General features: G+C 42.8%; 1 protein-coding gene across 1 annotated transcript in view; it reads left to right on the forward strand.

Moving 5' to 3' along the window:
* LOC122790617 (protein GPR107-like) overlaps window positions 1-24687 on the forward strand; it is a 584732-nt gene extending 560045 nt beyond the window's left edge. Inside the window, exons 10-11 of the mRNA XM_044058143.1 lie at window positions 11773-11890; window positions 24553-24687. Of these exons, the coding sequence (XP_043914078.1) occupies window positions 11773-11890; window positions 24553-24687 (253 nt within the window). The remainder of the gene's footprint in view (window positions 1-11772; window positions 11891-24552) is intronic.
* Window positions 24688-27264: the final 2577 nt, after the last annotated feature.

The raw sequence follows: 27264 nt of genomic DNA on the forward strand, positions 1-27264 counted from the left end.
AAATGAAAGCCACAGACCTAAACTAAATGCAGAAAAATGTATCATTCCATTTGACAATCGGGAAGTCCTTGCAAATTATAATATTAGCAGTACCCCCCTTAGCGCAAACCCTGTGTTAAGAGGTTTGGGAACACAGGTTGATAGCAACCTTGACTTCGATCACCGTGTGTCCACAGTGGTAAGGAAGGGCTTCTGTGTTGCACATCTCATAAGGAAGGGCATTGTGTCGAGATATAAGGATGTTTTGACTCCCCTGTACTCATCCCTCATCAGACCACTAATAATGTGCAATGCTTCCTTCTGTATGTACATCACCAGACACATGCAGCAGCTGGAAAGACCTCAGAGGTTTCTTACCAAGAAAATTCAGGGCGTTCAACACATGACCTACATGGACAGACTGAAGGTCTTGTCACTGTACTCTGTATCTTTAGACTGTTGAGAGGCAACTTGTGCCTGACATACAGAGTAGTCTCGGACCCTGCCCTAATGGAAATGCTACACATCCACAAATCAAATGAGTCAAGATTCACTCGCTCTAAGGATCTTAATCTTGCCTGCTATATTAACAGGACATGCTGGAGAGATAGGTATGTCTCCCAGAGATTGCCATTCCTCTGGAACAAACTCCCAATTCACGTAAGACAGAGATCCTCAGTGACCCTATTTAAGTGTAACTTGGACAACTGGATGGGAGACAGTAAACTTAGACCAGGGGTGTCACCTAGGAACCTCTTGGATAAGGGCAGTCAGTGCTGATCTTGGACTCGTGCTGCAAATTTAGACCATACAACCTGGTCAGTAAGGGAACAAGGGTAGAACATGACTAGACTTAAAAAGGTCCTAGGCCAATAGCCTAGTAATCTCCTATGATCGTTCTGAATCTGTAGGCTGTATCAAAAGATTTACAAAGTCTAGGAAATCAGCAATTATGAATTTATTGTTAAATCTAAACTAGAGTATTGGATAATAGTCGAAATGTAAAAAAAAAATTAGCATTTGCAAATTGGAAAGAGTTACAGCAGAAGTATACCAAGGACATCCAGGACTGTGAAAGTTTAAGATATGAAAGATTAAAATAGCTGAACTTGTACAGTTTTTCAATCAGATATTTAAGAGGAGGCCTTATTCAGGTGTGTAGGGCATTTAGAGATGGCTATTTCTGGGAATGTTTGGGATTATCAGAGTAGTAGACAGTTGTCAGACAACTGTGTTGGGGGATTATATAGGAATGAGCAGTGCACTAATTAATTTTCTGTGGTGAAGCTGATAAACTGGGATATTAAAGTGAGCACTAGTTTGCATTTTTTAAGAAAAACTTGGACCCTTATTATGCGGATGACTGCTTTGTTATATTGGCAAGATAAAAGGGCCTTGCCTGAGGTTGAAATATTTAAATGTATTTCGGTATGTAAGTAAAGACGGATTTAACAGTTACTGTAGCAAGTAAGAATCGGCATTGTCACAGTTAGCATACTGACACATTTTTGACCTTGTTTACCAACCTGTGGTCTAACATAACTAGTTTTTGCACGTGTAACAGTGTTGCCATAAGTTCTGCGGTACTTTGCTATGTCCTCTGGTTTAGAGCATTAAAAATAGTTTGGCATGTAATGCATTTGTTTGTTTGCATGCAGGGAGCCAGTTATAAGTGAGAGTCTGCTTATTGACCCTTGGTGCATGCATGTCAGACTTGGTTTGTTTTTTGTAATATATAAGCATTCTTCTGAAACAAGTAACATTTGATGAGATTTATCATCATTTTGATATTGCACACTTTTAAGTTGCTAAGGAGTGCCCTTTAACATTTATTTTCAGTCATTGTTTATATTTTTTTCTTATATTAACGCATACCAGATTGATAACCAACTGCTCACAGGGAAAAAGCTCTTCTGTTTTTTTTTTTGGTGTGTTTTTGTATCCAATTACTTATAATCTTCATTGTGTTTTTGTGCAAGATGTTGGATGTTCAGGCTTTATGAAATGGTGTCAAGTGCTGGCAACAAAGATCCCTTCAAGATCCACATTCCGTGTGTGCCTATTGTTAGAGCGCTGCCCATCTCGATACTGATTGTGCTACCTGTGCTTCTTTCAGCACTAGGACTCTTCAGTCGTGAGGGTAAAAACTAATGGTCAAAGGTCTTCTTCCTTGTCAGACAGGGTTTTCACTTCCTACTGTATTATTGTAATCCACTTCTACCTCTTCTCCAGCCAAAAAGCAGGACAAATCCAAAACAAAAGAAGAAAGACGAGCCAAAGGAGTCCAGTGAGAAGAGGTTAGAGAAGGAGAAAAAGGCTAGAGAAATCCAAGAAGTCTCTTGATCCCGTTGTTTCAGTGGGTCCATATCCAGTTTCAAGGAGGTCAGATCCATCAGTAACTCGGACCTGACCTTCCTCTCCACAGTTCCAGTTTTCAGCTAAACCTACAAGTCTGAGCTTGCATTATTTGATTCTACAGGAGAAAATATTTTCGAGACTACCCTCACTGGCTTTTTTGGTTTGGTCATCCAGAAGGCTTACCAAGCAAGATGTTGATAGAATGATTTGATGAAAGTTTTTGAGAATACAAATTCAGCGTGGGGATCTCTCAGTCCCATCACCTCCGAATGTGGCAAGTACTGGTCCAACATCCCCTCCTCTGCTATCTCTGATACCCCCCTTGGCTGCCCTGGCTCTGACCTGCACCAGCGCACCTTTGTCAGAGCTGACAGTTTGTGCCACTTCGACTCTGAATGTATTCTTGTCTGTTTTGACTCCAAGGCATTCGGATCAGGTAGAGTCTTGTAGCCAAAGTATCGATGCCAGGGCTCGAGGGAATGGGCTGACTCTGAAATTATTGGAGCCGTCCCTCCCTCTCGGGGCTTCGGCCTTCGACAGCTGGAATCCGGGATTGGCCTCGGGCTGAGGATTGTCGTTGCTGGAGTTCCCATCTACTTCCAGTAGGAGGAGCTCTCCTTAGTGGCCAATGACTGCTTCAGCCTTCAAGGCTTTCAGGAGGGTTTTATCTGTACTTAGAGAAAAGGCATCAGCACTCAGCTAGCTAACAGCCCAACCTGAGGAGGACTTTGCTGTTGCTTCTTCCCTTTGTTCTGATTGACAAGAATAGTCTGCACCATTGGCTTCCAAGATGGTTTACTATACGAGTTCCCAGTCTGATTTCGACCTGACTACCCACCACTTTAGGTTCACAGGAAAGCGATGTGCAAAGTGAAGCACGTAGACACATCCCTACAGTCATTCACAGAGGATGAGGATTTGGATGAAGGTGAAGGCTTTCCTAGATCCATATTGGAAGACATCACCTTTGATGCTGTCCTAGAATTGATGAAACAGTGAGGACGATGATCCACAGATGACCTGAGATTGTGGTCTTGGAAGCCTTTGGTTCTGGTTCAACTTCATCATGGGTAGTACTTCCATTGATCCCCTGAAAACAGTCGTATGCTTCAGTGACATTCGCCTTTCAAGCACTAAACTATTTGGCTCATGTAACATAGTTCCAGAGGGACCTGAGTAAGGACCTCTCAGAGTCTCTCAGTAACCTGCTGCAGATGTCCAGAAGACTGTGGAGTCCCAGCTCACTACCCTGTAGTCCGCATTGAATGCTACCATGTGCCTGCTATATAATACAGCTGATGGTACACTAAGGCATTGGGTGTTGGTGTTACTGTATGCTGGCATGCCTGGATGCACCTTTATGACTTGTCAGAAGGCTTTAAGATGTCCTTTGTTAATGCCTCCTTTGACGGGTTCATACTTTTTGGGCCAAAGGTAAAAAACACTCTAACCAGGAATCAGCAGGATGGTAAAACAGCCTCTGCTGTGCAAATTAATTTTTCTACCTCTCAAAGTATCATCTCTAGGAAGAAGTGATTCCACAAATCTCAGGGTTATCACGACTCTTTTGGGGACACCCCCCCCCTCATGCCCCCATGCCAGAGGAGGAGGCAACTCCAATGGATGTTACCCAAGAGGCCGAAGTGGACTTTCAAAATCAGGGCTTTTGTGGTCACTTTAATGAAAAGCCGTACCAGCGCTCTTGAAAGGTTGCCTGGCTGCTGCACTCTGGAGGCATTTGGGGGGGGGGGGGGCACTTATCTATGCACGTACAAGCCTGGCAAAACATGACAACAGATTCTTGGATGCTAAACATTATTACTAGAGGCTACTCAATTCTCTTTTCTTTTCCCCCCAGTAAGATAGAAGAAAGTTCTTAATCTTCTGTCAAGTCAGTGGAAACTTGAAGCAGCAGAAATTTCCAAGCTGCTGGAAAAGAAAGTAATCCAAATGTTCCCTCAAGACCGGTTAGAGACCAGAGTCTATTCAAGGTTCTTGTCATACCAAGGAAGACAAGGGGACCTTGGACCCATTCTAGATCAGAGTCATTTAAATCACTTTGCAAAACAGACAAAATTCTGTATGGTCACAGTTGATTCCATAATGCCTTTTCTGAGGAAGGACTATTGGATATACTCATCAGATATCCAAGATGCATAGTTTACTATCTTTTAGTTGAATTGCAGTTCGCAACGTCATCATATACTTGACTCACATCCACGAAAACCGCAATGATGAATTTCACTGTAGATGAATAAACACCGAACATGGACATTCCTTATTTCTCTGGACCTAAAAACAAATGCTACCATGGGTTGAGAAGTGGGTGAGATGGTCATTCCGGAATATCTGTGTTCGTCATGATCAGCATTCAGTTTTTGGAGTTTGCTCAAAGTAGATTCAACAGTGTGCGATTCAGCTAAATATTAGTAAACCCGATGCATGTTATTGCTGCTTCAGGAGATTTTGCTGTTTCTGGCTGGGTTCCACTCATTACCATTTCAGAACACTGCCCTTTCGTCTCACCAGTCATCAGCGTGTTTACAAAGATGATGGCAGTGGTTGCAGCTCAACTACAGCTTTAGGAGATCCAAATTTTCCCATACTTCATTGATTGGCTCCTCACTTCTACTTTCAGGCATCTTTTGTCACATCATCTGGATAGTCTGCTCCACTTAATGTAAAACCTAAGAATCACAATAACTTTTCCCAAGAATCACATGGACCCATCATAATGGATAGAATTCATTGGATGCCACCTGAACTCTTTTACAAATTGCCAGATTGCCCCAGTACAAAGTATTCTCCCTACATCTCATAGCCATCGAGGTACATCAACATCCTTCACCCTCAGAAAGGTTAATTGTATGACTGCTAGGCTAAATGGCCATTGCAAGTTTAGTAGTCTCTGTGGCCAGGATGTTCTTCGTGTTTCACTGTTGCAGTCATTCCATTTGGGTAATCCTGCTGGCAGGTTGCCCTCAGTCGGCCTGAATTCCAAAGTCCTGGGTCCTGCGTCGGGTGCTGTTGCCCCTTCCCTGACGTCAGGTCGTAAGGGGTATAAAATAAGCAGCAGACACCATTTTCTTTAGTCTTTCTTGCCGCGCAGTGCCCGAAGCAGAAGCAGTTCGCAAGTGCCGACTCCTGAGATTTTCGTGTTCGAGTTTCAGATCCGAAGTCTTCAATAAAGCTAAGTACCCCGTTGGGGAAACTTTTTTCTTGCTCCAGACTGATGTCAGAAAAAGTAAATAATTGTATTTCTTGTGGAAAGCAAATACCTCATAAGGACTTTCATTCTTACTGTATTCCTTGCCTAGGCCCTGATCACGTTTCTAGTCGGTTTTGTGCTAGATTTAACCAACGCACTATTAAGCCTCTATATGATTTTGCTTTAAGCTATTTTGGACGCCGGTTTAATTACCCAGAAGTGTCGTTGGATAGCCATCCGACTACCGGAGTTCACAAAACACACAAAGAAAAAGAGAGGGATAGACAACCGAGGCCCAAAACCGACGACGAAGCTTCTCCTAAGCCAGTCGCCGGTTCTCAGTGAGGTGCTTTCGCAGCGCCTGATGCCCGCTACTTTAGAGTCGCAGGCTGCTACCGACTCGCACGTGGAGTCGGCTATGCCGCTGGAAACTCAAGGTATTGGAGCCTCGGATACTATTCCTTCAGATGGGTCTGGAGCCGCTGAGAAGACACCGGCTTCTGAGGGTGTATTCAGACCTAAGCATCTTTACATTAAACTGACTTCAGCTTCAAAGGCAAAGACTAAAGCACCTTCTAAAGCAAAGAAAAAACTCAAGAGCCACGTGGACAGGCCTCTATGCCCAAAAAACAGATGCTCAAAATGGCCAAAGACTTAATTACCTTGATCAGGGGTTCCCATTCCCCTCCTAATAAGAGGCCTAAGCAAGAGACTGACTATGAATCTTCAGATCAGGTTTCTATTTCTTCTGATTCCTCTTCTGATCAGGAATACTCTCTTCCCCCCTCTAAGCAGAAACCTCATGGATCCCCACAAGTGGCAGCTGGATCCACAAGTCCTCACCATGATAACAAGGAAATGGGGATGCCCGGACATAGATCTATTTGCCTCCCCTCACAACTACCAACTAAAAAGATTCTGCACAAGGACTTATCACAGACAAGCATGGAAATTGGACACCCTATCTTTCAGCTGGAAAAACCTGTCAGTATATGCTTTTCCCCCACTGCCTCTCCTCCCCAAGGTACTCCTAAAGGTCAGACAGGAGAAGCCAAAGTTGATACTGATTGCCCCAGACTGGCCCCGCCAGTACTGGTATCCAATTCTAAGAAACTTGTCTCAATGCCCAGCTTGGACCTTACCTCAAATACCTCATCTACTGTCCCAGCAAAACAGATCCTGCACAGCCAACTCAGGACTTTAAACCTGGCAGCATGGCGGATAATGTAGTCATACAAAACACACCTCTCAGTAAAGCTGTGGTGGATATCATTTTGGAAGCCAGAAGGCCTAGTACTAGAAAATCCTTGTGCTCGAAAATGGAAGAGATTCTGTGCTTGGAACCAGGCACAAGGAACTGATACAGCTGTGCGAAATATTCCTCAGATTTTGCAATACTTAACTGAGATGCTGGACAAAGGCCTATCTTTTTCATCTATTAAAATTCATGCCTCTGCCATTTCAGCTCATTACAATGCAGAGCCACCAATCTTTTCTCATCCCTTTTTAAAGTAGTACCTCAGAGGAGCCAAAAATTTAAGGCCTCCAAGGAGATCACCAATGCCTGCATGGGACCTCAACTATGTCTTGGAAAAACTCACCCTGCCTCCTTTTGAGCCAGCTGCTGCTGCTGATATAAAGTTTTTATCTTGGAAAATAGCTCTGCTCCTAGCAATAACTTTTGCAAGACGAGTTTCAGAGCTACAGGCACGCATGGCTGTGGAACCTTTTATCATTTTTTATCCAGACAGGGTCTCTCTGAGGACAAACCCAACATTTATGCCTAAGGTGGTGTCCAGTGTGGCTCTTAACCAAACTATTCATCTGCCTACTTTCTATCCAAATCCACAGAACAAGGGGGAGAGAATTCTGTATTCTTTGGACGTACACAGACAGCTTAGATTCTACTTGGACAGAACCAAAGTTTTCAGAAAGACAGACAGCAATTACTAGTGACATATGCTGCAGGATCACAAGGAAAGGTTATCTCAAAGCAGACTATTTCAAAGTGGATAGGCCACTGCATTTGTTTCTGCTACTTACACCATGGCAAGCCAGTGCCTAAGGACATGAGGCCACATTCAACCAGAGCTGCAGCCACTTCAGCAGCCTTTCTCAGGGGAGTACCAATCAAGGACATTTTAGAGGCTGCTACTTGGAGTTCAGTGCACACTTTACAAAGCACTATCATCTGCCACTCTACTCTAAATCCAGGGCAGGCTTTGCCACTGCAGTTCTGCAGGGCCTCATAGCCGCTCCTAATGCTGTTTAGCTCCAGCCTCCCAACCATAGCTTTGGGACTCTACCCAAATGTAGTGACTGCAACAGTGAAACACGAAGAACATAGTACAGTTGTGTACACTTACCGTAAATGTAGATGTTCGAGTGTATTCACTGTTACAGTCCAGGTTACCCACCCGCCATCCCCCTTTTCTTCTGATGGAACCTATCTTTCCTTCTCTGATTTATACAATCTATGTGGTGTATTTGCTTGTAGATGAAGGTAAAGTTTATATTGGTGCATGTGTTTTTATATATATAAATTTTGGCTACCCTTTTAGGGGGCACCTGACATCTGGGGCAAGAAGGTGTCTGCTGCTTCTTTTATACCCCTGATGACCTGATGTCAGGGAAGGGGCGACAGCAGCCGACGCAGGACCCAGGACTTTGGAATTCAGGCTGACAGAGGGCAACCTGCCAGTAGGATTACACAAATATAATGACTGCAACAGTGAATACACTCGGACATCTACATTTATGGTAAGTGTACACAACTGTACTTTCTATATGAGGGTGCTGCAGTGGACTCTTTCTCTACAGTGGTCTCAAAATGTGCATCCATTACATACCAAAATTTGCATGACTCAAATATGCAGGGATCATATCAACTTGTGGATAACATCTCAGTCAGTGATAAAGGTAATCTCTTTTCAACCAGATCCACCTTTGGCTGTTGTAACCATGGATACCTCCCTTCTAGGATGGGGGATGTATTTCAAAGGGAGAATGGCCTCTAGATGTGAAGAACCTTGAACCAATCTTCAAATCAGTGCCTTGGAGTAGAGAGCAGTCCTCCTAACATTGCAGACCTTTCAGGACACTATCCAAAGGGTCTGATTTTCGTATGAACACCGTTGCAGCAGTCTGGTACAGCAACAAACTGGGAGGAAACAGCTCATACCCTCTTTGTTGACATTCCATGAGAGTATGGCAGAGGATGATGTTTCTGATGGCAGCACACATCCCAGGGATGTACAGTGTGTTAGCGGACACATTGAGCTGAATTATTCTGATGCCTCACGTATGGTTTCTTATTCCAACAGTGGCTGCTTTGATCTTCCTTCTCTGGGGCCAATCCTGCTGTAAGCTTTTTGCATCATGCCTGAACAACTAGTGCAGTAATTACTTTGACCTGATCCCTCTGTAGGGACAGTCACCAAGGGACACTGTGGTCCATATTTGGCCCTTGGGTCTCATTTATGCATTTCCCCATTAAGCTACCAGTGTTTTTTCCACAAGATTCTTTAACAAAGGTGAATATACCTTCTGCTTAAACTAGCCCCCTCTCTTTCTCCACGCTATTTATCTTTTTCCCCCACTTCCTATCAATGTCTATACATTGTCCTTCTTTTGAACAACTTTTATCTTTTTGTTTTAACTCTCATATGTAGTAAATTTTAGTCCACTACTATTAGTGCAACCCTTAATATTCTTAATTTTTTTCTTTTATTTTTCTCTTTATAATTCATTTCGTATTAGCAGAGTTGTTTTTAATAGTCTTTGTCCTGTATGTTTATCTTTGCTTATGTTTGCTGGGGCTTTTTCCCCTTGTCTCTCCACTGAAAATGGGTTGCTCACTATCAATGCAATGTAAATAGTTAATAACCTTTTCTTTTTTACAATTATTTTGTACTTACTGTTTAATATTTGTATATTGTCACTTTATTTTTACTTATGTTTGCTGGGGCTTTTCTCTTCGGGTCTCCACTGAAAATGAGTTTGTTTGCAAACTTCAGTTGGACTAACCCAGTTAACAAATGTGGAATAAATAAGTAAACATACTCTGTATAAGTTGGATGGTAGTCACCAACTCAGATTTTACCTTCACAGAATGAAATCACTTAGGAAATCTGACCAGTTGTTGCTTTTTTTAAATCAAAATTGGGCAAAACATTTTCTATGGTTAATCTTTCAAGATGGTTATCTGATTGTATTTCCTTTGTAAACACTAATAAGCGCCTGTCCCAGCAATCAAAGCCCAAAGCTCATTCCACAAGAACATTTGTCACTTGAACAGCTTTTATGAAAAGACTTCCGAATTATATTTGTGCTGATCTGACTTGGTCAACAGTTCACATTGTTGTCACTCATTATAAGTTGGATGTACAATCGAGATCACGTTCCTGCTTAGGTTGCACCATTTTTCAGGAATGTTCTTCCTTGACAACCACCCAGGTCAAAACAGCTTGGGAATCTGTTTCATGCATTGAATCGGATGATAATAGACATCATTGGATACAAAAGTTTTGCACTTGCAGTAATGATAGATGTTCAACGTCCCCTCCCTCCTGCTGCCTTCCAAATTATCATCTGTTGGCTTCTCATTACAGTGAATGTATCTCAATTGGACCCTGCCTGTGAACAGTCCTATCAGATTGTGATCCCTTCCTGGATCCTGTTAAGTTAGTAATCAACATTAAAAAGTTTATTATATTTCTAAGTTTCTAGCTGGTGGGAACAAACTCTGAGGTACTAAGGTAGAATGCAGGGATTTAGGGGAGGAGTCAGAGGTCTGGATTCATGGCCAAAGTTGGATCCACTCGGATCCAACAACCCATGTGTTGAACCACACGAAAATTAGACAACACGGATCTATCGTTAAGCTAAGTACAACATAACTTTCATTTATTTGAAATGTGCATTTTGAAAGTTCACAGGAATACTTTCTTAGCATGTGCTAAATTGTCTTTACGTAAAAAAAAAAATAATAATACATGGCATACTGGTGAGAAAAAGTATGAACAGCGAATTGAGAACTTGCTCTGGAGTCAAGAGTTTGGACTTTAATAGTACTGTTTGGAGAAGCTGTTGTGATAGACCACCAGACAGAGGACTTGTCTAGGAGACGACATACTAAGTAGAATACAACTGACTGGATAGTGATAAGTAATTGTGAGCACTGCAAAGGATCTGTAATGTATTTTAAGAGTGATGCTAGAAAAAAAAAAAGATTATGCTGGTGTTCTGTTTTAGGCAGTCACCATTTGTAGCTCATCTGGAGTAATGCTACCCATTTCTGAAAACTGCATTTGCAGAGCGATTCTGATAGGGAAGACCGTTTATAAGTGCTTTGTAAAGTGACATATGATTGGTATAGAAATCTTTTCTGTTGGTTGCCTTGGAAAGAAGAACTGGAGGTGAGGTGATGAGACTCTGTCTCAAGTAAGACATGGATAAATAAGTATAAATGAGGGTGCTGCTTTCTAGAAAAATCTGTCAATAAAAACATTCTCTGAAACTGAATATGTAGAAGAGGCTTGAGTATTCCGTACTTGTCAAGAAGCTGGCTGTTGGGTAAGGCTGTTAGTATAAGCTGATGAACTTTCTAGATGCTGGGAGTGGTCATGAAGAATTTCTAAAGGAGAGAGTGCTATAGTTTTGCAGCACTTTGCATTTCTGCTTCACATTGCTTGGTTTTCTGATTCTTTTCCATGTTGGGGTGCTTGCTTTGCAAAGTTTGCATGCCCTCTCTGTATCTTCTTGAGTATTCACTGGAGTCTTTAGTTTCCTTATCCAGAAGTCATCCAGTCGCTGAACTGCTAAACTGTCTTTAGAGGTGTGTGTTTGTATCCTGTGATGGACATGTGCCCCATCCAAGATTGGTTCCCTTATTAAACCTGTTGGTTGCCAAGATGGATGTATTCTCTCCCACAACCCAGAAAAATATAAATTGGGTGTCTGCAAGTTACCAAATAACTACTGGGAGTGGGTGGGTGTTAAAATGTTTATGGAAAATAGAAAATTGCACCACAGTGAACCAAGCAGTCATTTTTTATGTTAAATTCTGCATTTTTAAGGCAATGTAGACTTTGCGTATGAAACTAACATTATTTTTGTGAAGTTCACTTAAATTTGCTTGTATATCACTTAGTTTATTGATTGATTTGTGCTGGACCAGGATTGCTGACCAGAAGAATTAACATTTTATGTATATTCTTGTTTTATAGATTAAAAGGTGCTCTTCTGTTTATAACCATTGCACTTATTGGCACTGGCTGGGCATTTGTGAAACACATCCTGTCTGACAAAGACAAAAAGATCTTCATGATCGTCATCCCTCTTCAGGTGAGATCAGGACTCTTATTGTAGCTTTTCACACCATCCATCCAATCGGATCCAAGGAAAGGGGCTCTGGTGGATTTATTAAAGATATTTTTTCAGTAGAAAGACTTGTACGTCTTCAAAGTAGCAAATTAATGAAATGCATTTGGAAGGGTTGACAAAATTTGCTATAAATGTAACAGCTGTACAAGGAAAAGGCCTTTATCAAATGTGGACTGTAAAGGAAGGCACTCTGATAATATCTGATAATTTTACATGATCCAATCTATTCTCATTGACAGAAGGACTGGTAGCTATAGGCAGCAGTCACACAGCACTTACTCTCCTAGGCAAAAAAATTCTTCCTCTAGTAACAGCATCTCATTTGCTGCATTTGAGCAAATAAGGAAAGGTGCTCCCAGGCTCACCTGCATTCTGATATGGTGGCATCCCATGCTCACCTGCTTTCTGATTTGGTAGCATTTTTTTCCTGAAATTTTATTTATCGTGTCAGATCATTCCATTTTATTATGTTTCATCACTGCTGGTACTGTTTGGTTGTAGCATAGCATTTTTTAGATTAAGTTGGTTTCCATCCTCCTTGCTGTTGCTGTGTCACCATTTTGATCTGGCATGAATGGTGGCATTTCGCTTGTTTTTCAGTAACAGGTTGTTCTCCATGCTATTTTTTTACTTCACTATTTGTTTCTTGATCTGTAGATCATTCCAGTGGAGGGCAAGTTTCTTGATTTAAAACATGATATAATTGTGAACAGAAGATTCCCGTCATGACACTCATGCTTCATGTGTGGTATGCCTGTGGGGAGGGATCATTTATACTCTAGCTGCAATGTACTCTTCAAGAATTGAAAAGAAAACTAATTTTAAAAGGGCTGTTGTTTTCTGAGTCCTTGTCTAGGTCTAAATGTAAAAGAAGTAGAAAAGGAAAGTAGGTGAGTCTGTAAGTATAACAGATATGTTTCTTTCTGATCAGATTCCCAAAGTGAATGTTCCTCTGTAAGCTATACTAGACAAACCCAGTATTGCTTCAGCTTGCAAGGCTAGTGTTTCTACTACAGATATGTATCATTTGGAAGTAGTGCTTGTAGAACAGCAACCTTTTAGGAAGTGTATCAGTAGTTCATATGAGAGGGAACTCTCAAGATTTTTGTAGGGCCTTACACCCTCAAAGCAATATCAATTTATTTGTAGTTCCTTGCTTACAAGTTGACTAGGGAAGGTAATGATTGCTTTTTGTCAATGCAGATACCAGGTTGGGCATCCTGCCTTCCTTGTCTGTCTACAGGTCAACTAAGTTCCCCTTCATCATGTTCTGTTGCTTCTTCCCCTGGCCTCATCTTGGTACTGGATGCTTCAGAGCTGATAGGATTACCATTGACTTCAGCATCTGCACTGATGCCTCCTCCTGCACCTTTAGTTTCGACACAGTATATCAGTGGCAAATGCCACTAGTGATATTTTGACTGTGACTCTTTTGGGGTCATTGTTGGTGTTGACCATCTCCGCATTTGTGTTTGGTGCTAAAGCCGTACTCAGTGCTAGTGTCAACTTTGCTATCGAGACCTGAATGTGTGCAGCTGGCAAGACCAGATACTATGGTAAGCTGATAACTTTCATTTTCTGATGTTCTTCATGTTTCACTGTTGCAGTCATCGCATTTGGGTTATCCCTGCCAGGGTAGCCCTCGGCCGGCCCGAATACCAGAGGCTTCAGGACTCACGTCAGCTTGTCAGTAGTATAAAGTAAGGGTAGCCGATGCCATTCAGTCTTTCTTGCCAAGGAGCCTGAAGCAGAAGCAGTTCGCACGAGTGCTGGTTGGCTGCTACCTGAGTTTCATCTTTTGAATTGAAGCTGAAGTCTTCTAAAGCTAAGTACACCATTGGAGATCCTTTTTTCTTGCTCTAACCGATGTCAGAAAAAGTTAACAATTGTCTCACCTGTGGAAAGCAAATACCACACCGAGACTTTCATTCTTACTGTGTCACTTGCTTAGGCCCAGACCATGATGTCCCTCGCTGTCGCTTTTGTGCTTTGTTCAATGCCAGCACTATACGTCGTCGGGCCCTTATTGTAACTAGATATTTTCGCTCACAGTCCTCGAATTCCGATATAGCTTTGATAAGCCATCCAACAGCAGATCTTCCAAAAAAAGTAAGGATAAAGACAGAGACAGACTGCACAGGTCCAAATCTACCGACGGCGCTTCTTTTAAGCTAGTTGTCAGTTCTCCGGTCCTCAGTGAGGCACTTTCGCAGCCTCTGATGTCTGCTTCTGTGGATTTGCTGGCCGCTACTGAGACCCTCTTATTTGATTAAGGATCCTGCGGTTGTCTCTACCTTGGATGAGTCTGGAGCCGCTGAGCAGGCACCGGCTTCCAAGGAAGTACTTCGCACTACCGATTCTTGACACAAACCGATGACTTCTTTCGCGTCTACTGTTCTTTTGAAAACTACTGAGTTTCTAAGGCCAGGTTACGAACCACTCCCAAGAAACCGATGACCCAATCTCAGACACCTGCTTCTTTGCCACAGTCTCAAATGCTTAAAGTGGCAGAAGACCGTATAATGCTGATCAGGGGAAGCCAAGCTACCTCTTCCAAAAGAAAAAGAGATCTGACCCCAGTAGTTTTATCTAAACAGGAGTCTGATGACTCTGATGCATCTGAATATGAAGACATGCAACCCTTCTCTGCTTATGAGTATTCTGATGCAGAGAAATCCATTCCTTCAGCCTCTCCACCCGAGGACATTTCCTTTGGGGAAACCCTTCATACTTTAAGGGAGCATTTCCAATGGGAAGGTCAGGACTACCCTCCATCTAAAAAGAGACTGAGAATTCTTAGATCTTCCACAGCACAGACCCCTGTCCATTCCCCCTGTCCTTGATGTTGTGGATGATGTTTTCATGGAGTCTGGTTTGACTCATGACACCCTCCTTCCTGCTCCCAGAAAACCTGACAGATATTACAGAGTCCCTGACTCACAAAAATTTCTTTTCAAAAATCCTACTGCTGAACCTGAGCTTATTTCGCAAGGGCCTAAAGGAATTAAAGCAACTTCTGCTAAGAATCCCACCCCTTCAGATAGGGATTCCCGAGCACAAGACAGATGGGGTAAAAAAGTATACACCTCTGCTACTCTTGCTATCAGAGCACTAAATTGTCAGTTCTATATGCTAAAATTTCAGCAACATACCATGGAACTTCTCAAACAAAAAATATCTTCCTTTCCTGCTTGTGCAGAAAATAGTTACAAGAGTTGATGCATTCTGCAAGTCAAGTAACTAAGCACACCTTGCACTGTGATTTTGATGCCCTAGAAGCTTCTTGCAGGGAAGCAGTCACCGGTTCTGTCCTTAGAAGGCATTCTTGGCTTAAGGAACAGCCCTTACCAGACCATGTCAAATCAAAATTATTGGATGCACCCTTGCACAAAGACAACTTATTTGGCACCAAGACAGAGGAGGTCTTAAAAAATGGAAGAAAAGGCTAAATCTCTGCAGACAGTTAAGGATTTCCTACAGGTCCAGCCACCCAGGTTCAGTAGGCATTGCCCCTCCAAGCACTGATCCTTTCCTGCCCCCTCCAGGTCAGTTCAGCCCAGACCCCGGGGAAGCAGACCCCCCCCCCCCCCAGACAGCAGCCACGGGAATGCAACAATCAAAGCAATGGAGTTCCTCCACTTCCAAACCAGAGGAGTTCAAAGCCACCCCCTCATGGTAAGAGCTCACAATGACTCTTCACCACCACCCCCTCCATCTGTCCACATGCACTTGCCCCTAGGAGGAAAACTCTCCTTCCACTCAAGCACCTGGGCCACCATTACCAACGACCACTGGGTCCTCAACATAGTGTCACAGGGATACAAATTTTACTTCCATACCCTACCCAACCCCAAAAGGGTTCCCAGATCATCCCCCAAACCAGTGGGCAGAGGCCAAAAAGCAAGCCCTTTCACTGCTGTCTATGAAGGCAATAGAGCATGTTCATGCAGAACAGATAGGCCAAGGTTCCTACTCCAGACTCTTCCTGGTACCCAGAAAAGAGGGCACATAGCACCCCATCCTCACTCTATCCATTCTAAACACCTTTCTGGTGATACCAAATTTCAAAATGCTCACCCTCCAGCAACTCCTACCTATGCTCTCCAAGGATGCTTGGTTGGCCACCCTAGACCTAAAAGAGGCCTACCTCCTCATTCCTATCAGGGAATCATGCAGGAAATATCTACATTTCAGGGCAGGATCTCTGCACTTTCAATTCTCTGTGCTTCCCTTTGGCTTATCTACTGCTCCCAGAGTTTTCACAAAATGTTTGGCTCCAGCCATTGCCTTTTGCAGACAAAGAAATATACAGATTTACCCATACTTAGATGACTGCCTAATTCAGGCAGACAGTCAGGAAAAGATGCTCAAGCACCTGGCCTTTGTAAAGTCCCTACTGACCTCCCTAGGGTACACTATCAATGAAAAAAAATCCAAACTAGTACCCACCCAAAGGATTATATTCCTGGAAGCAAGCCTGGACACAGCATCCCAGATGGCATTCCTTACACCAGGAAAGCAAACTTACTTGACAGCCTACTTCTCTCAGCTAGACACCAGCCCCCAGTTATCCGCAAGGAAAATCCTGCAAGCTCTGGGGTTCATGGCATCTTGCATTCTACTCATTCCGTATGTCAGACTGCATATGAGGAAACTTAGATGGTACCTAAAAAGCCTTTGGTGTCAACACACTCAAGACCTGGAAACTCTCTTATACCAGTGATACCTTGCCTAAGGAAAGATCATCTTTGGTGGGCAGCAGCATGCTCCCACAACAAGAGACTACCTTTCTCACCCCCCCCATTACCCAGACCCTCACCACAGATTCATCAGACTATGCCTGGGGTGCACTCCTAGACGGCAGGTGCATACAGGGCCAATGGAGCCCACAGCAAATACATCTGCACATCAGCCAAAAAGAGATATTAGTTTTCCAGCAGGCATTGACAGCTTTCAGGTCCCTTCTCTCCCCAGGGGCTCTCCTGATCAAAACAAACAACACCACTGTGATGTGGTATATCGACAAGCAGGGAGGGACTCACTTCTACCCTCTGTGCAGGCTCGCCATGACCCTTTGGCACACAGCCTCAGTCATGCAACTGCACCTGTTAGCACAATTCCTGCCAGGCTCTCTAAACTCTCTGGCAGATAACTTAAGCAGAAGTTTTCTGGACCCACACGAGTGGCAGCTAGACCAAAGAACCGTTACCCTAGTAACTCAGAAATGGGGCACCCCGGAGTTCAGCCTCTCTGCTTCCCACTCCAACCATCAGCTCAGCAAATTCTGCACCAGGGAGCCTCACTGCAGGGCCTAGAAAGTGGATGCCCTATCCTTCCCCTGGGTCAACCTCTCGGTCTATGCATTTCCCCCACTACCTCTCATATCCAGGGTACTGCTCGAAATAAGGGAGGAACAACCAAGGACAATTCTGATTGCTCCAGACTGGCCTCGCCAGCCTGTCCCCACTGCCACCATGGCATCCCCCTCAGACCCCAACCCTCTTGAGCCAGAGGGAAGGAGAATTCATGCATCCCCAATTACAGACCCTCAGTTTGGCAGCCTGGTTTATTCAGTGACCACTGATCAAGCTGCCAGTCTCAGTAAACAGGTTCTAGATGTTATACGTGAGGCTAGACACCCTAGCACTAGAAAGTCTTATGCTAACAAATGGAAAAGGTTCTGCACCTGGATTCAGGCTAAGGGAGCCGATATGGCACAGCCCTCCCTACCTCTCATCCTGGATTACCTAGCTTACCTGCTACACAGTGGTCTCTTCTTTTCCTCAATTAAAATTCATGCCTCTGCTATCTCTGCTCATTTCAACACCGAGCACCCACTTTTCTCACACCCTGTGATCAAACAGTTCCTAAGGGCTAGCAACTTGAGGTCACCCAGAAGAGCACCTGGCTTTACCAGAAAGACTCATCCAGTCTCTGCTACACTTTGCTGTGAAGGAAAGGTTAGTTTGCTTTTATTTGTTGTATTTTGTATTACTTTATTGCCTTTTTATATTTTGAATACTGTGGTTTGTTTTCTGCTTTAACTACATATTAAAACTTCAAAAGAGACCACAGCGCTGTCTCTTCTGAGTCAGGTAGACATTTTTTCCCACCCTGCCACCCAGTTACAGTTGTCTTGTTAAATACCACTGTCTTTCTAGTTGCCTGCCTCTTATGTTAATCTGACCATATAGCTCATTTCCTCTCTGCTTTCAGTGGCTTGTGTGAGTAATCACAAAATTATCATTTTTGAAATCCCTCCCCTTCAACTATTTAAATTTATTGGCCATCCTACTGTATTCCATAGTACCAGAATACAAAAGTGACCACCCCTTTCAATCCATGTTGCTGTTTTAAAAATAGTAACTCTCCACTAAACCTTAACTTTTTAAACAGGTAAAACTTAAGTTACCCACTTTCATATCTAACTTCTCTAGTGCAGACTGCAGTGTGCATTTTTTTTCATCTTACCTTTAAGCATCCCTGTGACTAGCAGTTGCGCTAATAACTGCTGGAAAGCACTAGGAAGCCTTAAGCTGATACAAGCACTCAACTCTCCTTGTTAATAAGGAGAAATTAATTGTAGGCACTAAACAGCCTATAATTGCAAAGTACCTTGCTAAGGCTAGGAAAAACAGCTCCTGTAATTTACAAAAAAAAAAAAAAAAACCGCCAAACCAGGCATGTCCAATGGTCAACTTCTGGTGATTTCTCCTGTCCACCTGGTGAATCTGGGCATACTAGGGCAATGCAGCAATTGCCTCATGTACACATTCAACCCTCTCCTCCTAACACCCAACACTACAACCTGTGAGAGATGCACTTACATAGCCAAAATGGAAGCAAAGCTCTCTCCACCCAAGATTGTGCTAGACAGTCAAGAGGAGAAGGTTAACACCCACACTACACCTCAAGCAACACATAGCCCTTCTAAATCCACACCGCCAACACCCACATATAGCAACACTAAATCCACATATGCAGAGGCCCTTAACTGTAACCTGCCCAAGCAACAAGGACCTCTGAAGCTGAAACGCAAACAAACACCAATCACAACCAAAGTGTCACATAGCTCACAACACCAGTGTGCCACCCTGCAACAGCCCCTAAGGCAAGACCCTAAGGCAAGACAGCGTACCTAACACTTCACACTGATGTCCCACTCACCAGGTTGAACAAGGAGAAAATTACAGTCAGCTGCCTGTTGGGTGCCAGGAGCCGCCGCATAACGCATGCACTCAAGTCATTCCACAACAAGTACAAATATGACTCTGTCATTGTCCATGTTGGAGTGAATGACTTGAGACGTACCTCCCTGGACTACATGAAAAGAGACATGGAAGAGCTCTCGGATCATGTAGCCCAGGCAGGTATGACCCTAGCCCTGTGTAGCATCCTGCCTTCACCCAGAATGATACCACAATATAAGGACAAAATGATTGACTTCAACAATTGGCTAAGCTTCTAGTGTCATTCAAAGGTGATCCAGTATCTGTCTGCCTGGGGCGACATGATCGACAGACCACGATGCTTTGCCAGAGATGGTCTGCACCTGTCGCCCCTGGGATTCAGATTACTGGCTAAGGCTCTTGCCACCCCTATAGTGCCTTTTAGCTAAAGTTCAAAGGACAAAACCACCACCCTAACAGGTACAAGCATACAAAATCTGAAGGTAATGCTACTCAATGCTATAAACCTCAAAATGCACTCTCGGGACACTCCTAAAAATGGAGAACATCAATATCTGTGCAGTAACTGAGACCTGGTTCAAGGCTCCAGAGCGCACCCCTGCAATACCAGGCTACAACTCTTACCACACTTTTCGGCCACCAAACCAGGACCAAAACACTAAAGGTGGAGGAGTGTCAATAATCACCAAGGATATTCACACCACCAGGCTAGTTGCCCAATACATTGCGTCTGAAATTCTCCAGGTGCAACTAACACTAGGTAGGACTGCAATCCAAATTGTAGCTTGCTACAGATCCCCCACCATGCCCCAAGATTCTCACTACACCTTTTTAAACATACTGGAAAATATTAAGATAGAACCAAACACCCTAATACTGGGTGATTTTAACTACCCTGCCATTAACTGGGAAAACTACTCGTGTATCAAACACCTTTGCCCAACAGTTCTTTGAATTCATAAATTCCAACTCCCTGGATCAACTAATCCATAGTCCCACCAGGGGCTCCAATATCCTAGACCTGGTCATTACCAACATGGGAAATCAATGCTCCACACCTATGGTCACCCCCTCGTTAATCAGGTCTGACCATAAGCTAATCACCCTTAACATCCACCCCCCCCCCAGTAAGGAAACCTCCATAAAAAACTTCTCCAAAGCCAACTTCATGCTACTCAAGTCAGAAGTGACAAACTTCATGACACCCATGCAGACAGGAACTGAAAGTTCAACTGCTGAATCCTACACTAAGGCACTGTAGGAGCACGTCCACTCATACATGACTCGTGCCATCCCAAATAGCATCAAGATGCTCTCATCCAAAAAAAGGAAGCCAATCTGGTGGTCCCCTGCCATAAACAAACTTTACAACAAAAGGAAGAAACTGTTGCAGAAAAGAGGAAAATCCCAGGATGCAAAAACTCCCTTACCAGTCTCAGTAAGAAACTGAGATCCCTCATAAAATCCTCCAAAGCTAGTTAAGAAAATAAAATTGCCAAAGATTCCAAAGACAACCACAAGGCATTCTATAACTATGTCAAGAATCTAAATGGCAATGTTCAGATCTGCTCTGAGCTAAAGCAGAATGGCATTAAATGTACTGATCCCAAGGATATTGCCAGTATCCTGGAAGATCGATTCAGTGCCAACTTCACCACCCCCTCTCACTCCCTAAATGGCCCATCTCAATACCGGAAGATTGCCAAATTCCGGTAATAACGGCCACACAGGTAAAAAAACGCACTCTCCAAAGCTAAGAATACAGCATCCATGGGACCAGATGACTTCCTGGGCTATGTACTACATGAACTACAATATGAACTGGCACCTCACATATTTGTCATGTTTAATCATAGCCTCACTTCAGGTTTCGTGCCCACTGAGTGGCGCAGAGATACAGTTATCCCACTCCACAAGGGGGGGATCCACCTTGGATCCCGGAAACTACCATCCCATCTGTCTGACTAGCCTTATCTACAAAGCCATGGAGCGTATTATCATGGAACTTATAAACAAAGACATTGGCAACCTTCAAACACTGGACCCCACCCAGTTTGGTTTCATGAAGGGCCGATCTAGTCTCCTGAACCTGATTGACTTCTTTGAATCAGTCTCCAGAGCCATAGACAAGGGTAAGGGGGTTCACACAGCCTATCTAGACCTTGCCAAGGCCTTTGACACCATCCCCCACTCTGGAATCATAGATAAACTTACTAAGCTGGGCATTAATCCCTACGTCACCCAATGGGTTGCTAATTGGCTTACTGATTGAACCCACACTGTAAAAGTAGCAGACTCCAAATCCAGCTCCAGACAAGTGGAGTACCTCAGTGTTCAGTCCTGGGACCACTCTTGTTTGGCATCTACTTCTCTGAAGTACAGACCAACACTGAGGGACTCTGGCTAACAAAGTTCGCAGATGACTGCAAACTGGGAGCCATTATTGAATCCCCAAATGATGTGGATACTGTACAAAAGGGCCTTACAGAAACAGATGCTTGGTGCCAGAGCCATGGGCTCAAGCTCATTTCCAAGAAATGTATAGTTATCCCCTTTGGGAAAAAACATGTACCCATGAATTACCATATAGGTGGCAGTACACTAAACACCGAAAGTGTGATTAGGGAAACAGGTGGACAGTGGTCTCACCTTCGATAACCACATCGCCACAACAGTCAGGAAATCCTTCTATGTGGCACACCTCATCACTAAGGGCTTTTCATCCAGGAAAAAAGGAGGTCATTGTCCACTGTACTCATCCCTCATTAGACCCATTAATAGAATACAACGCCCCATTTGGTATGTACTTCTCAAGACATCTGTAACAACTGGAAAGGCCGCAGAAATACCTCACTAAAAGAATCACAGGCCTAAAGCAGATGCCCTATGCTGACCACCTTAAATACTCCAGCTATACTCTGTCGCATATCGTCTACTCAGAGGTGATCTCTGCTTAACATACAAGGCCATGCCAAACCCAGAGCTGTTGGACATGCTACATTTAAAGAAATCCCAATCCCTCAGAGGCACATGCTCCAAGGATCTAAATCTTGTCATCACAATACACAAAACATGCTGGAGGGATAGGTTCCTGACCCAGAGACACCCCAGACTCTGGAATAGATTGCCCATACATGTCAAGCAGAGTGCCTTTTTGGCCCTCTTCAGAAGGAACCTTGACGATTGGATGGGAGAAAGGAAATTCACCCGGGGATCATGTCAGTCGCCCTGCTAGACAGGGGTCCAGGGAAGTAAATACTGTGGGAACAAATAGCCAGGGAATTGTTATAGCTAGGCTTGTATAGGTCCTAGGGCTGATAACCTAGTACCAACCTATGAACCTACCCCATCTTGGGACCTAAACTTTGTGTTGGAAAAGCTTACCCTGCCCCCCTTTGAACCCGCATCTTCAGCAGAGTTAAAGTTTCTCCCCTGGAAGACGGCCTTGTTTATGGACATCACTTTAGCCAGAAGAATATCCGAGCTACAAGCACTCATGGCTGTAGAGCCCTTCATCATCTTCCATGCAGACAGGGTGTCCCTCAGGACTAACCCATCCTTCATGCCCAAAGTGGTGTCCAGTGTGGCTCTCAACCAATCCATTCATTTGCCCACCTTTTTCCCTAACCCACAGAACAAGGGGGAAAGGATCCTGTGCTCTCTAGATGTACACAGACAGCTCAGATTCTATCTAAACATGACTGAATCATTCAGAAAGACTGATCATTTGCTAGTCAGCTGTGCTGCAGGGGCAGAGGGCAAAGTCATATCCAAACAATCCATTTCCAAATGGATAGCACACTGCATCCATTTCTGTTACAAGCAACATGGGAAACGTTTCCCTAAGGGGGGGTCAGGACTCACTCTTCCAGAACAGCCTCCACCTCTGCAACTTTCCTCAGAGGAGTACCCATCAGGGATATCCTGGCGGCTGCTACATGAACATCTGTTCACACCTTCACCAAGCATTACCACCTGCCTATCTTCTCCAAATCCAGGGTAGGCTTTGCCACTGCATTCTTGCAGGGCATCCTAGCCAGCCCCTAGTCTCCTTGACTCCCTCCACCCCTTTACTCAGATTTGGGAATCCACCCAGATGTGACTGCAACAGTGAAACATGAAGAACATAGCACAGTTGTGTACACTTATAAGTGTTGCTGTTTGAGTGTATTCACTGTTGCAGTCCTGGTTTCCCTCCCTCCATCCCCCTTTTCTCTCCCTCTCCTTACAAGGAACTTTTTGGTATTTACTTTCTACTGGTGGGGTTATTCCACTGGGTGGCTCCCACTTGGGGGCTCCTGACAGGGCAAGAAAAACTGATGGAATGGCGTCTGCTGCCTTACTTTATACTACTGACGACCTGATGTCAGTCTTGAAGCGACAGCAACCAATGCAGAAATACTAAGCCTCTGGTGTTCGGGCCGGCCGAGGGCTACCCTGGCAGGGATAACCCAAATGTGATGACTGCAACAGTGAATACACTCTAACATCTACATTTATGGTAAGTGTACACAACTGTACTTTCTTTATGATGACTGCAACAGTGAACATACTCGAACGTCTACATTTATGGTAAGTGTACACAACTGTGCTTTCTTTAGAGTACTACTTTTTACATACAGTTTGATGTACTTGTGGCTGCAAGCCATGACTAATGTGTATAACTGTCTGCTTTAGTAATTTATTTACCTAGTGTTCGTCTGCCTAGAAATATTGCAGCCTGTATGGAGATTACTCTGCTACCCCCAAGCACACACAAACACACGAAAATTTACCCTAGGTAGTGGGATGATGGATAGGTATGTAGATGAATGCCCCCTGCAGAGTCAGAACTGATCATGCATGAAAAGAGTAGATGAATATAACTGTTGCTTTTTAAATGCGTGCTTGTTCAGGTCTTGAGGAATGGCCAGGAAGGTGTTTCATTTTATTTTTAGTCTATTTTGTACACTTGTTGAGCTTCTTTGCATAGTTTCTGCAAGATCTTTCATATAGTTGTTTTTGTACCAAGTCGCAGGTGTAAGAACTCCAAATAAATACACCATTCAGTGTTGCAGTACACTTGTCTCCTGGAACATACAATTAATTAGTGGTAACGACAAAAACATTTTTTCCTTAGAGAAATCCTTCACTTCCTGAACAGGAGATATTTTTTCCATTGGCTGTTCTGAATGTGCTGCCAAGCTTTGTTTAGGACATGCTTAACTAGTCATATCTTTCTAAGGAAGAAGAGCTGACTTGGGGTAACTAGTCCTTCCTTTTAGTTGCACTTGAGCAGTCAGAGTCTGGTCCTAGCACTGAGTTGTGCCATAGCACAATATAAGATGCCAGTTTTTTATCTGTTATTTGACCAGTGGTATTATCTGTGTTAGGTGTTGCATTATAAAAAATTCCACGTTATAATTAAGTTTTACTTTGTGATTGGTTTGATAGGTCTTGGCAAATGTTGCATATATTATAATTGAATCAACAGAAGAGGGAACAACAGAGTATGTCCTGTGGATGGAAGTCTTATTCTTGGTGGATTTGTTATGCTGTGGTGCCATCCTGTTTCCTGTAGTTTGGTAAGTATCAAGACATTAAGCATGAATACATCTTTTTTAAAGAGAGATGGAGGCAAAAGGTATTTGTTTGTGAATTGACTGATTTTTTTTTAAACTTTAAAATCACTGGGTTGTACCTTAAGGATTTTTCATAATAGTGTGCTTTTTGTATTTGTAAGTACACTTTTTAAGATTTAATCCTTATAAGTACCAGATAAGCAGCGTTCTGGTTCTGACGGGCATTGTACTTTGTCCTCCAGCAAACTCTTGGGGTTGAGGTGTCAGAAGCCCATTGAAACCTTCTGCTTACTCTTGCTTTTAATGAGTGCTCTAATCCATGATTTTTGTCCCATTCAGTTTCCTACCATGCTTCAGGTCAGGAGACTGAAAGGGAGTAGTAGGGGAATTGGCAGCTTGATGGTCACTGTGGTATGGGGGTCAACATTTATTTAAAAATGTACTTTCTACTTATATCTATAATCTCCTAATTATATCAACATTTTATTTCTTTGGTTTAACATTTCTTATGGTGGCTACTTCTTGTTAGCCTGTTGCTTTTAAAACTTAATACTATGAAATATATCCAGCACCTGGTATGGAGACATTCTAAATTGCATGGTTATAGACAGCTTGTGTTGCTAGAGAACCACAGAACCTAGGACAAAGTTGGAGGTAAAACTGCATGAACTAGAACACAGTAATCAAGAAGCATGCAGCGCGATGAGGGCTAAAAAAGTAACCCCACAAATAAGATAAAATAAATCCAAAGTCCCAAACAAGTAGGAAAAATTAGTTGAACATACCACAGAAAACGGAGATGTCTGTAAAAAAAAAAAAAAAAAAAAATATATATATATATATATATATATATATTGAAGACATCAAAACAAATAATATAAATGAACAAATTCTTAAACAATAGAAAAAGTATATGCAATGTTATTTCATCCACTTTTATTGGATGAAAGCACAACTTTTATCTTTTATTGTATTTTTACAATAGCGGTCTATTTTTATGGACACCTCTGTTTCGCATGGTATGTTCCATCAATTTTTCATATTTGTGGTGGACCTTCAGATTTACTTATTTGTGGAGTTAAGATTTTAGCCCTCCCCACACTGCACACTTCATTACTACAACTACAGAAATTGCAGAATATTGCACAGTATCAGTCCTTAATTCATATGTTCAACTTTTCGGTGTCAGTATTTGACAGGTTAGCATGATTTTACTTTTAACTGCTAGAGCAGAGTTTTTAGTGGAGGAGCCAGAGAAGACTCCATAGCTTTGCAGCACTTCGGTTCCATAGTGCCTGGCTGTCTGAATTTAAACAGGTGAGAAAGGAAAGAAAAGAAAGGCAAGAAAGTTTTGGGAATGAAGCAAGAAGAAAGCAGCACAAGTAAATAAAAGATGTGTATATGCAAGTAAAGAAGCAAACCATCTTTGCCTTACTGTAGGCAATTTAGAAGATAGTGTTGCCCCATCTGCAGGCATCTTTCCTGGTTGAGGGAGTTTATCTTTAGATAGTTGAGCAGGGTGCAGACATTGTGTTTTTAGGGGCAATAAAGGCTACCTTTGCTACCTCAGAGGCAGTAGTGAATGTGTCATTGTTGAACTGCATTATTGATATGTCATGCTTTCTTCCCGATATAGTATTTATTGTTGGGAACATCTGCCATGGAGAGTTGGTGGTAGTTTGTATACATATAGTGTAAGAATAAATTTGACCCAAGAAGCTATATAGTCCTATTTCTTTGCCAAGTGTGGATGCAAAGAAATTGGTGATGACTTTCACTAAGAGGTTGGAAGATTTAATCCTGCTTTTAGTGGATGAAATCCAGAGTGGAATTGTTAAGGGGTAGCAGGGTGGGGAACCCACTGAAAGAAGTTGAAAATTAAGTTTGTTTGGCTCTTAAAATGAGGAACTCAGAAATATTGGGGTACTGTTTTCTTGTGTTAATCTCTGCTTTAATGTACCAACTGCTTTTTTATTATTTAAGATTTCAAAGGAAATTGGAATGGGATCAGTGTGTGTATGTTCTTTTTAAGAGCTATTCCAGCCAGTCAGTGAGCATGTGCATATAAGTACTGAGCACATGCAAGCAAGAGTGCCATTTTGTACTGAGCAGCCGAGGTGTAAACATGCATGTGTACAGTAGTCAGCCAAAGTTTAATGTTACCATTCTCCATCCTGATGTGGTTGTGTGTAATAAAGTTCTTAAATTAACACCCAGCCTCGGCGTCTTATTGAATATACACAAGACAATCCACATGGTGTCAGAATGGATCTAGAGTAAAACTTCAAGACCTGGACGCAGGCGGTTACAGTTGGAGGAATATACAGGAGTGGATCATCCCTGCTCAAACGACTCACTAACAGGTCAGAAAGACAAATGCAGGTACTAAAACTTTCTTAATGATTTTTTACTCAACGAATATAAAACAAAGCAGTAAAACTGTTGAAAACAACTTTCTAATTAAACAAAATGTTCAAACTTAAGCTATATTGATAAAAATACTCAAAATGCTTACAAAAATGGTTGAAATAACTTCTGATTCGCATAAAATGTATAAAAAAGAGAAAATTAACACTTTTTTTGA

The sequence above is a fragment of the Protopterus annectens genome, chromosome 16.part0 (assembly GCF_019279795.1).
Source record: "Protopterus annectens isolate FY-2018-M chromosome 16.part0, PAN1.0, whole genome shotgun sequence".
NCBI classification, from domain to species: domain Eukaryota; kingdom Metazoa; phylum Chordata; order Ceratodontiformes; family Protopteridae; genus Protopterus; species Protopterus annectens.